General features: G+C 41.6%; 2 protein-coding genes across 2 annotated transcripts in view; one reads left to right on the forward strand and one right to left on the reverse strand.

The window, feature by feature from the left end:
• Window positions 1-2241, reverse strand: part of LOC124290681 (ATP-binding cassette sub-family F member 1-like) — a 28424-nt gene extending 26183 nt beyond the window's left edge. The window contains exons 1-2 of the mRNA XM_046727478.1: window positions 2006-2241; window positions 704-941 (exon numbers count right to left, since the gene is read on the reverse strand). Coding sequence (XP_046583434.1) covers window positions 704-941; window positions 2006-2116 — 349 coding nt within the window. The 5' untranslated portion in view covers window positions 2117-2241. The remainder of the gene's footprint in view (window positions 1-703; window positions 942-2005) is intronic.
• A 3528-nt stretch (window positions 2242-5769) lies between these two features.
• Window positions 5770-12401, forward strand: LOC124290672 (ankyrin repeat, PH and SEC7 domain containing protein secG-like). Its single transcript, XM_046727467.1, is given in 4 exon segments — window positions 5770-6538; window positions 6541-6861; window positions 8257-8458; window positions 11730-12401. Coding segments are annotated over 4 exon segments (1638 nt in total). The 3' UTR covers window positions 12076-12401.
• The last annotated feature ends 691 nt before the right edge of the window (window positions 12402-13092 follow it).

Below are 13092 nucleotides of genomic sequence, written 5' to 3' on the forward strand. Positions count from 1 at the left end.
AAGGTATTCAAGTGTTCCACTACCATTCGCATAGAAGAAGGAGGAAGCAAATAAGCATGAGTCAGGATAAGGAAAAATCTACAACTGTATAGATGCATATCAAACAATACTAAATACAAAATCACCCAAAAATTTATCCTGGATTTCTGATGGACTGTCAGATTAAGAACAAAAGAATTGTGTTAAAAATTGGGATTTTCTTGATGGTCCTTATTTTCCTTCATTATTATGTCAAATCGAAACATTTTATTCCAGGCAAAACAATAAAACTGAAGATAGAAGCATTCAAGTCTGTCTCATTATCAGGAAAATGAAATCACCTCTGCAAGGCAATAACATTAGTTACTATCATAATAACATCACTTGGCAAACTCATATCCAATTCCAATTCGGTAATTTTACTATCATTTTTTTAGATTGGAACCTAATATCAGCCTTGTGGGAGGTCTAGATAAATCCTTGCTATTGATACAGATTCAACAACAAATTAGGTCCAAATGTCCATAACTCACACCTCACTTTTGAGGATGTATATCACAAGAGCTTCCATAAGTTTGTGAGATTGTATTCTTTCTTATTCTGCAGGAACATCAACCATTATAGCTGTAAATTATTCCTGTTGGGCCGATAGCAAAATACCACAGCCAATTTCAAAAGCCACATGATGATTCAACTTTTTTCATCAACATTTCACGATCCTTACCTTGTTCAGCCTCTGCAGCAGCTCCACAAGCATCTCTGTCAACTTCCCCATCATCGTCATCATCAGAGCTGTACTGTTTTACAGGCTTTTTCTTGGGTTTGTCTTTGGGTTTCTCCACAACTGGCTCTGGCTCTGGTTCTTCCTCCGGAGGATCTTCCTCTGTCTGCTGCATCTCCTCCTTCAGCAGATCCATCTTACTTTTCTTCGCCTTCTTCTTCTTTTTTGTCTTCTCCTCTTCCTGTGACCATAGTAACAGTAGAGATAAGATTATTCCAATACTTAAATCTCAAATCAAGATCATGATGATCTATGCCAACATGGACTTCTATCACCATGGTTACACGGAATTCATGCTAGGCGGACTTAAGACCAATATCCCCATAGGTAATCATGAAGTTAGCGAGCAAGTACGGTATTATGCCGCCTTTAGCAATATTCCAGCAACATCACAGCGGGGAACACCAAAAATGGGCTTCACACATTGTACCCGTGTAGGAAATCGAACCCGGGCCATCGGCGTGACATGCGAACGCTTTAACCACTAGCTAGGCTACCCCACCACCCCATGATTGTGAAGAATTTAAGGCTAGAATGCACTTTACCGGGCGCAGCCCTCGCTGCTCCCTTTACGATCCTTAGGGTTAGGGTTTAGGGTTAGGGTATGCCACCCTTTACGATCCTTAGGGTTAGGGTTTAGGGTTAGGGTATGCCACCCTTTACGATCTTTAGGGTTAGGCACCCTTTACGATCCTTAGGGTTAGGGGTTAGGGTTAGGGAGGGAACCCCAGCAACGCTAATCAATCTGAAAAAGTGCGCCCGGTAAAGTGCAGTACTCCCGAATTTAAAAGTGTCACACTACAACCTTGGGCTAAAGAAATCTGTATTATATGTAAATGGGACCAGGACAGACCAGGATATCATGAGCAATTTTGTTGACAGCTGTGCCCCCAGATGTATCGTCAACATGTTCAATGAATATTTTTCTAATGTAATCAGTAAACATCCAAATACAGACTTTAAAAACATACACAAATTATATTACGAGCAAACTTCTCTTGATTTCAGAACAATAATATATTTAATTTTTTTTAGTATGAGAATATTGTTGAACTTTTCCTGCCCTTCAGCTTTGGAGCTTTTGGGGGAAAAAGAAGATATTTCATCAATCGGTTCATATTACATGAAAGATTCATTTACAATACAAAGACAGACAGTGATCAATAACCACGATTACATGAAATATTACGACATACAGTTACTCCGACATCAAAAGCCTACGCCGTGACAACATCTGGAACATACCTTAGGATCATCGTCTTCGACTGTCAAAGATTTCATTTTGTCATCTAAATTTGGTTCTTCATCTGGCCAGTCGTCGTCTTTAGACTTTTTCCCTTTGTTTTTCTTCGGCATTCTGTCTGTAAAATGTCTGGTCGTTTATCTTCTGGTTACAGCGATAAAAAATTATGGCCGGGATTTCACAACTGTACCGACACTCTTTCATGTGTCTCCCATGTGCTTTTGAAATCGAGGTTTGCCGGAAAGAATATAAGAGTTATCTCCCGTTAATGAAATTAAAAGAATTCCTAATCGCAGACTGGATTTCGCACTGCATTCGCGCGTCAAACATTTTTCATTTCATATATATTGTTTTGCACATTAGAGAAATGAAACGGCTATTAATAAAAATAACAACTAAAAAGAATCAAAATGAGCCCGGTGAGCGACCATCAGTGAAAACGGCCACGCGCCCAAAAGTACCAAAGATCTGTCTCAAAACGGCGCAAATTAATTTACTGGCCAAAACAATCGCCGAACACATTGAGATAGTTATATTCGAGTTGTATAATCAGGCATTGCGAATTATCTTTCCGGAATGTATTGATTTTGTAAGTGCCCAGCGTTTGGAAATTCATGTTAGGTAAAACGTACAATTCTTTTCTGTTGAAGCGTGTCGTAATTCTGATCTTATGGAGTCATAGGTTGTTGTAAAGGTGTCCCCAATATCAACTATATTCTCTGTAAATTAAATATTCACAGATCAAGATGATGATGGAAACTTGACCTGACTGAATAGGCGGCTGAATAGTGAGTGAGTGAGTGAGTTTACTTTTACGCCGCACTCAGCACTATTCCAGCTTTATGGCGGCAGTCTGTAAATAATCGAGTCTGGACCAGACAATCCAGTGATCAGCAGCATGAGCATCGATTTACGCAATTGACATGTGTCAACCAATTCAGCGAGCCTGACCACCCGATCCCATTGGTTGCCTCTTACAACAAGCATGGGTTACTGAAGATCAATTTTCACCCGGATCTTCACGGGTTAAGGCTGTATAGAAGTGACCATGCCAATTAACACTTACTTCATGGTTGACTGAGCTCTAACAAGCAAGCGCTTAATGGCAGAAAACAGACTGGTGCATAACATCATACATCAAAATACTCGATATGTACATAAACGAAGTTTAGTATGTACAGTTTGTACTTCACTTTAGAAGGTAAAGGAAATCATGGTAAAAAAATCGGAAACATTAATAATAAATTTAGAGTCTTATTGTAAAATAATCACATAGTGGAAAAAGAGAATTTGTGTAAAAAGGAATTGCCTGCATGATAATAAAAAATACCAAACAAACTTATAACAAAGAGGTCAGGTCCATTAATGTATTTCCAACCTGTCTACTTTGACACCAAGGTGACAGGTGCGTGTACACACGTTCGTTTGGTGAGGGGCGGTGGGGTAGTCTGGTAGTTCCAGCGTTCACTCGGCACACCCCTAAGACCCGGGTTCGATTCCCCAAATGGATAGAGTGTTTGAAGCAGATTTTTGGTGTGCCCCGCCGTGATATTGCTGAAATATTGGCGTACAACAATACACACTCACTAGAGCGACAACTGCATGGTCCGTTTTGACAAGATATCTAGATACATTTTGGTACTACATCGTTTTAACTTCAGTATATTGACGTTTCATAGCGTAATATATCATATCCGTTTCAGATGGAATATACAATTTTGGTTCATATCCTAAAGAAATTGATCCAGAATGTCAGTGATACGCCCAGCACATTTCCATATTATTGCTTTTCTAGACCCCATGAACGCGCTAAACATCCACGAGAATAATTGATAGAAGCATGTGTAAAATACCACCAATTCTCCCTTCCGGGTGCCTACAATGAACGGTCCCTCGTACCTTCTTTGTTGAAGAGCACCTGTCATTTTTCTATTTTCATTCATGACATAATTATCCTTGCTTGGAAGATGTAAACAAAGCCATAACTTAAAGTTTGCTCACTGCATGTCACAGATTTGGGTCATCGCTGGTGCATAATTGAATGATGGATCTGAGTCAAGTGGGCATGAAACGCAGTTGACAACGAGGTGATATTTCGAATATTACCTGACAGACCCGAGACAGGTCTGTGGTGTGTTTACAAACTGTACAGCAATATCGATTTCTTTGGTTTGCCCACACTGTGGCTTTATCTGTATTATAACAATGGTAGATTTTGCGCGTTTTGTTTCTAAATACAGATTCAGGCCATCTTTGAATCAGTGCTGAAGCAGACGATACTCATTTTACTACGACAGTTAGAGATTTGGTCCGAGATTTGTTTATGTTTTGCTTCGTATTACCTTTGTCATGGCTGGTAAAAGAATTAATGACTTAAAATAATACACAAAGAAAGGAGCTGTAGTGATCAACATGCATTATCCCAATTCACAATTCATATTCTGTGTTCACAAAGCAGTGGCAATGAACAATAGCAATTAGACAGAACAATTATTTACATCAATGAATAATATATGACGCAGTGAACAAATACATAGTTGGTGTTTGGTATAACTCCTTTCTATAGACCATGCCGTGGAATTAATGAAAATCATAAACTCTGGCTAGGAGTATTCAAAAGTCATTATGTGTCGCAATATGTTAGGTTGCCCTAACCATGCTAACCCATACAAACCTTGAAACATGTCACTCATTGAGATATTTGCAAGTGTGTTTTATACACATAATCAATGAGCAGATCTTACAATGGTAAAATGTTCAATCAAAAATGTTCCAGTGACAGTCCATGAAAATAAAAATATATAATAAGTTAATAATTTGAAAGTTGAAAAACTTAATATGAGGAACACAGGCATTTTGAAGTACATGCTCACTCCTCCACCAAGTACTGATGAACATGACAGCATCATTATGTTAAATATCACATTTACTACAGGGACATTAGTGAGCTGGAAGATATTGTATATATGAAGTTTGCATTTTTTACACATTTCATAATGACATGAGTGAACTAGAAGATATTATAAATATATAGTTTGTACTTTTTTACACATTTTATAATGGCATATTTAAGCACATTTTCCAGGAAATTTCTTCTATAATTAGTAGACAGTCCTTCAGATGTGACCTGCAACCTTTCTTGAAGTTCATTTTGCAGTTCTGAAAGTTCATTTATAAGGCCAAAATATATATATGTATTTGTACCAGCTTCCCCAATGGACTCAAATCTGGAACCCCAGACCCATAGTTTTATTGTTCTCTTTTCTCCCCAAATTATCCAAATTTTCATGTATTTAAGGCCAAGAGTGGAAATTTGTTATATGGCAGTATTGATAAACCAGTCATTACCTCTGATATGGTAGCACTTAATTGTTATTTGAATGCAAGATTTTAGCATCAAATAACCTTTAAAAAAAACTTTTTAAAATAACATGAATGGTTCAAAGTCACTCACTCAACTCACTCACTCAACTCACTCACTCACTCACTCACTCACTCACTCACTCACTCACTCACTCACTCACCACTCACCCACCACTCACTCACTCACTCACTCACTCACTCACTCAACTCACCCACTCCTCCTCACCACCTCACCTCAACTCAACTCCAACTCAACTCAACCAACTCAACTCAACTCAACTCAACTCACTCACCCACTCACCCACTCACTCACTCTGAAACATACTCACTCTGAAGTTGACATGCAACAGTTCACATTCCATATTTCTTTTTGACTTTCAGGTGAAACACACGGGTGTTGAAAATGGAGAGCCAACCAGAGGACCAACCAGTAGTTACTCCAATGGATCTATTTACTGAAGCCCTGAGGAACAATGATTCCACACAGTCAATATCCTATCTGTCAGACCCAGTCTTCAGACTGAATGTATCCCTGGGTGAATGTCTCATTGAATGTGCCAAATATGGTAATCTGATAGCCCTAGACTTCATCCTCAACCTCCATAACCGAATCCATCAATGTTTGAGTTACACGGATGAATGCAACAAGCGTGCTCTTCACCACGCAGCCATGCATGGACCCCTTGAGTGTGTGGTGCGACTTGTCCGTGCGGGGTCGACAGTCAACTGCTGTGACATTGAGGGTTACACACCCCTGTTGTGTGCCTGTCAGGGAGGCAGGGCTGATATTGTACAGTACCTAGTCAAAGAGGGGGCACATATCAACTCGTCTCGGTCGTATAAATTTGGAGAGACTGCTCTGCATATTGCAACAAAACATGGCCATGCTGAGACCGTGTTGGTCCTGCTTGAAGGCCGTGCCGACATAAACGCCACCACCAGGAATGTTGATGGTAATGGAGGACATACCGCTCTACACAAAGCGGCAAACGGCGGACACACTCAGGTTATTGAAATTCTGTGTATGAGGGGTGCCATACTGGACTGGAAGGACTCCATGGGTAAAACTCCATTGCATGTATCGGCTGAGAAGGGAGACATTCTCAGTGTGGAGGTTCTCAACAAATATGGAGCTCCGATAAATCTCCAGGATGAGCGAGGTAAGACGCCGCTGCACTAGCAGTTCGAGAAGGCTACCCAGAGATTGTCAAACTCCTGGTCCGGTGTGGCTCGGATATTAATATGAGCGACACAAGAAGCCTGTCACCGTTACATTCAGCAATAGCAGTACTGAACTACGAGATTGCCGAGTCTCTGCTACAAGCTGGCGCTGTCGTCAACTGTCAGACAAATGACACACAGGAATCGCCTCTGATGGTGGCTCTCAGCATGGGTCGGCCAGACCTGGTGCAGCTTATGCTGAACAATGGAGCAGACGTGAATCTCTGTGACTTCAAGTGCTACTCTCCGCTACATCGGTCACAGACAATTGGATGTAAGATTGAAACTTTAAGCAGTATTTGGAGTAGCTTTGTTTTTGTTTTTTGTCACACTCAGCAATATTCAAGCTATTTGACAGTGGCCTTTGTTTTTGTTTGTTAGGGGTGGCGGGGTAGCCCAGTGGTTAAAGCATTCACTGGTCACGCGAACCCATGAAGATCCGGGTTAGAATTGGTCTTCAGTAACCCATGTTTATCGTAAGAGGCGACTAATGTGATCGGGTGGTCAGGCTCACTGACTCGGTTGACACATATCATGGCATCCCATTTGCGTAGATTGATGCTCATGCTGTTGATCACTGGATTGTCTGGTCCAGACTTGATTATTTACAGACTGCCGCCATATAGCTGGAATATTGCTGAGTGCGGCGTTAAACAACACAACAACCAACTACTTTCTGAAGAGTGATTGGGTGAGTGAGTTGGGTACCCATGTGGGGAATCCAACCTGGCTTTCAGTGTGCGAGCGAACACTTTAACCACTAGGCTACTGCCCACTTTCTGAATAAAGCACAGGTGTCAAAGGTTCCGCAATGGGATGAACACAGTTGATCTTGCCAGTGACCTATAGTCCTGAGTTTGAATCCTGGTTTACCCTGAGTATATTTCTAGTTTGTCAGCTCAAAGCAACCCTTGCTTGTTGGTTTCAACAATTTGGAAAAGGCATCAATTCAGAATTTTCTCCAGCATCAAACTGTAACAATGTGATATAGCTCAAGAACTCTGAAAACGGTGTTTAACTAAACACACTCAATTCTTCTACTTGCTGTAGCCAATTCTCTTCTAAGACCAGAACAATTTTATTTCTTGTTTTACGGATTTTTGTCCTCAGAAAACCTAAAGGCAGGAGGGGCAAAAAATAAAATAAAGTCACCAGTCAAAGTAATATTCCTTCTAAATACATGTACTCAAAGTATGTTACTTTTGGCAATTTATGACTGACTGACTGAGTATGGTATTGCGCCGTATCAATCACGGCGGGGGACACCAGAAATGGGCTTCACAAGTTGTACCCATGTGGGGAATCGAACCCGGCCTCGGGTGTGACGAGCGAACGCTTTAACCACTAGGCTGGCCCACCGCCCCGGCGATTTATGAAGTGTATATGGGGCAAAATTCAATCTAAAAACAAAATTTATTGTATGATTACATTTTTGGCCAAAGAAAGCATTTGGATTTTATTTTTTGAGTGGGGAAAATTAATTTTTATTTTTTTTCTTATTCTTGAAAAAATACGACAGGCGGATCTGTAAAACAAGAAATAAAATTGGTCTGGCCTAAACATTCTCTTGTAAACATTCTATCACTGCTTTATATTTCGTGGATGATGTTTTTCATGTCTGTGTGATATAGACTGAAGTACAAAAAGCATGTTGCTTTGTTGTGTTAAGACCCAGATGCTGTGAAGGAGGAGTTGACGGAGTTGCTGTTGCAAGCAGGAGCGAAGCTGAACGCCAGAGATCACCAGGGACACATTCCACTTCATCGTAGCATCTTCACAGGCTCCATCCGAGGTAGACAGTGTACACCTTGTATCCGCCTACTGGTGGAGGCGGGCTCCAAACTGAAGCAAGATACCTTTGCTCATACAAGGTAAGCATCATTGCTCAGTGTAAGTTAGATCCCCTCACTCACACAAGGTAAGCATCATTGCTCAGTGTAAGCTAGATCCCCTCACTCACACAAGGTAAGCATCATTGCTCAGTGTAAGCTAGATCCCCTCACTCACACAAGGTAAGCATCATTGCTCAGTGTAAGCTAGATCCCCTCACTCACACAAGGTAAGCATCATTGCTCAGTGTAAGCTTGATCCCCTCACTCACACAAGGTAAGCATCATTGCTCAGTGTAAGCTAGATCCCCTCACTCACACAAGGTAAGCATCATTGCTCAGTGTAAGCTAGATCCCCTCACTCACACAAGGTAAGCATCATTGCTCAGTGTAAGCTAGATCCCCTCACTCACACAAGGTAAGCATCATTGCTCAGTGTAAGCTAGATCCCTCACTCACACAAGGTAAGCATCATTGCTCAGTGTAAGCTAGATCCCCTCACTCACACAAGGTAAGCATCATTGCTCAGTGTAAGCTAGATCCCCTCACTCACACAAGGTAAGCATCATTGCTCAGTGTAAGCTAGATCCCCTCACTCACACAAGGTAAGCATCATTGCTCAGTGTAAGCTAGATCCCCTCACTCACACAAGGTAAGCATCATTGCTCAGTGTAAGCTAGATCCCCTCACTCACACAAGGTAAGCATCATTGCTCAGTGTAAGCTTGATCCCCTCACACTCACACAAGGTAAGCATCATTGCTCAGTGTAAGCTAGATCCCTCACTCACACAAGGTAAGCATCATTGCTCAGTGTAAGCTAGATCCCCTCACTCACACAAGGTAAGCATCATTGCTCAGTGTAAGCTAGATCCCCTCACTCACACAAGGTAAGCATCATTGCTCAGTGTAAGCTAGATCCCCTCACTCACACAAGGTAAGCATCATTGCTCAGTGTAAGCTAGATCCCCTCACTCACACAAAGGTAAGCATCATTGCTCAGTGTAAGCTAGATCCCCTCACTCACACAAGGTAAGCATCATTGCTCAGTGTAAGCTAGATCCCTCACTCACACAAGGTAAGCATCATTGCTCAGTGTAAGCTAGATCCCTCACTCACACACAAGGTAAGCATCATTGCTCAGTGTAAGCTAGATCCCCTCACTCACACAGCATCATTGCTCAGGTAAGCCCTCACTCACACAAGGTCATTGCTCAGTGTAAGCTAGATTCCCACTCACTCACACAAGGTAAGCATCATTGCTCAGTGTAAGCTAGATTCCCTCACTCACACAAGGTAAGCATCATTGCTCAGTGTAAGCTTGATCCCCTCACTCACACAAGGTAAGCATCATTGCTCAGTGTAAGCTAGATCCCTCACTCACACAAGGTAAGCATCATTGCTCAGTGTAAGCTAGATTCCCTCACTCACACAAGGTAAGCATCATTGCTCAGTGTAAGCTAGATCCCTCACTCACACAAGGTAAGCATCATTGCTCAGTGTAAGCTAGATCCCCTCACTCACACAAGGTAAGCATCATTGCTCAGTGTAAGCTAGATCCCCTCACTCACACAAGGTAAGCATCATTGCTCAGTGTAAGCTAGATCCCCTCACTCACACAAGGTAAGCATCATTGCTCAGTGTAAGCTTGATCCCCTCACTCACACAAGGTAAGCATCATTGCTCAGTGTAAGCTAGATCCCCTCACTCACACAAGGTAAGCATCATTGCTCAGTGTAAGCTAGATCCCCTCACTCACACAAGGTAAGCATCATTGCTCAGTGTAAGCTAGATCCCCTCACTCACACAAGGTAAGCATCATTGCTCAGTGTAAGCTAGATCCCCTCACTCACACAAGGTAAGCATCATTGCTCAGTGTAAGCTAGATCCCCTCACTCACACAAGGTAAGCATCATTGCTCAGTGTAAGCTAGATCCCTCACACTCACACAAGGTAAGCATCATTGCTCAGTGTAAGCTAGATCCCCTCACTCACACAAGGTAAGCATCATTGCTCAGTGTAAGCTAGATCCCCTCACTCACACAAGGTAAGCATCATTGCTCAGTGTAAGCTTGATCCCCTCACTCACACAAGGTAAGCATCATTGCTCAGTGTAAGCTAGATCCCCTCACTCACACAAGGTAAGCATCATTGCTCAGTGTAAGCTAGATCCCCTCACTCACACAAGGTAAGCATCATTGCTCAGTGTAAGCTAGATCCCTCACTCACACAAGGTAAGCATCATTGCTCAGTGTAAGCTAGATCCCTCACTCTCACACAAGGTAAGCATCATTGCTCAGTGTAAGCTAGATCCCCTCACTCACACAAGGTAAGCATCATTGCTCAGTGTAAGCTAGATCCCCTCACTCACACAAGGTAAGCATCATTGCTCAGTGTAAGCTAGATCCCCTCACTCACACAAGGTAAGCATCATTGCTCAGTGTAAGCTAGATCCCCTCACTCACACAAAGGTAAGCATCATTGCTCAGTGTAAGCTAGATCCCCTCACTCACACAAGGTAAGCATCATTGCTCAGTGTAAGCTAGATCCCCTCACTCACACAAGGTAAGCATCATTGCTCAGTGTAAGCTAGATCCCCTCACTCACACAAGGTAAGCATCATTGCTCAGTGTAAGCTAGATCCCTCACTCACACAAGGTAAGCATCATTGCTCAGTGTAAGCTAGATTCCCTCACTCACACAAGGTAAGCATCATTGCTCAGTGGAAGTAGCTATGGCTGAGTGGGTTAGATGGCTGACCCTCCGACCTGACAATATTAAATGCCTGACACTGAGAGTGTGGGTTCGAATATCAGATGTGACTGAACATAAAGAGTACTAGAATCTGTACTTTGCTGAGAAAGTGTAATTTCAAGGATGACATATGTGACAATGTTTTGTTTTTTGCACAATAGGTACTTAATATCTTGTTCAGCAATATTCCACTGTAAGGGACTGTTCCTAATTTATGGCTGGGGGGGTTGATGATGATTTTTATGGAGAAGTATGTACAATGTGAATGACCCCCAATAGAATTTATGTACAAGGTAAGCAACCCTGCTTCCCTGCATGTCAATGACCTCCCCTCCCATAATTTTTAAGCATACATATTTTAGATTTTCATGTACAAAATTGCTGACCCCCTAATACATGTGTACAAAATTGCTGACCCCACTACCTCCCCAGAACAAAATGGATAACCCCCATTAAATTAATATCACACACACACACCCCACCCCCACCCCAGCCATAAATTATGAACGGTCCCTGATAAATATTCATCTGTGTATTAATCAGTATATAATTTTGTTCCAGAACTTCACCATTATACTGGCTATGTTCCAAAGGAGATCTGAACATTGCTCGCTACCTTGTCCAGTGTGGATGGGAACTACAGTCCGAGTCCTGGATCCGTTTTGCAGGGAAAACTCCAGAGCAGACCCACCTCCATTATCTGTTCCAGATCCTCAACAAGTCTGTGCACTCACTGAAGATCCTCTGTCGAGCAGTTGTGAGGGAAACGGTATCAATATCAGTGGATGACAGGGAAATAGTATCTCCCATCTCTAGCCTCCCCTTACCTCTGGCAGTCAAGAACTTTCTCTGTCTGAGAACCTGTGAGGTTTCTGAGGATGATGTGTTGATGATGGAGAATCATTAGTTAGATCATTGCAATTGTCTTTTTAACAATCTCATTAAAACCAGATGTTTTAGTCGATACGATACCAGTTTGTATTCGGACCTAAGGATACCATTTTGTCCGGAGTTGCCTCGTCAGGTGATCTCTTTGAACAGCCATTGAGTATCAAGGTGTCGTAATTGTTAGTACGAGTGAACAAAGTGTTCATAAAAGCATATCTGATTTCTGTATCTCGAGAAGAAACAAACTGACCAGTTAGGATCCTATATGACTAAAGGACCGTTCATAATTTATGGCTATAGTCTGTTTGCAGTGAAAATGTACTGATGAATTTCACTTTAAAAAACACAGTAGATCAAATAAAATGAAATTAAGATTGCGAATCCTCATAATTTTACCTTGCCAATTGAACATTTAAATCTCAGAATTTTATTCAACTTAAACTAAAACTTGTTTAACAAACGATCATAGTTTCAAATCGCTATTATCGGTTTGTATTACAAGGGGGTAAACGCAGTAGTTTGAACAGTGAAACAAATGCACGTGCAGTACGTGATGAGAGTTAACTTCGACCAAGCCTACATGTTCTCGGTGTTTCATTTAATGTGCATACCCCCTTGTAGTACAAACCAATAATAGCGATTTGAAACTATGATCGTTTAAAGAACAAATAAACTTTGTTTTTTTTTTACTCTTTCAACTATTACATATGAAAGATTTGTGGTTAGTCTTATGCGGAACACCAAATTCATTCTTAAAAAAATTGTTGTTAATTAATATCGAGCGATTAAAAGTTGCCCAAAAATCGTCTGCTTGACTCTCGCCCGCCAACGAAACCACAGACAGGTTACGTAACTCTGTCGCCAGAGCACTGCAGTGACGTCATATGAAGAAGGATTTCCAGTTAGTTGTATATAAAGTGTGTAGCAAGCTCATCATTTTGATGATTTCTCGACATCAACGAAGACCTGCCGAATCGTTGCGTTGTCGTCAATTGCTCCTAGGGGTCGGGCGATGGTGTCACCATGCACAGATTTC

The sequence above is a fragment of the Haliotis rubra genome, unplaced genomic scaffold (genome assembly GCF_003918875.1).
Source record: "Haliotis rubra isolate DU_JTF1 unplaced genomic scaffold, ASM391887v1 Scf470, whole genome shotgun sequence".
NCBI classification, from domain to species: Eukaryota; Metazoa; Mollusca; class Gastropoda; order Lepetellida; family Haliotidae; genus Haliotis; species Haliotis rubra.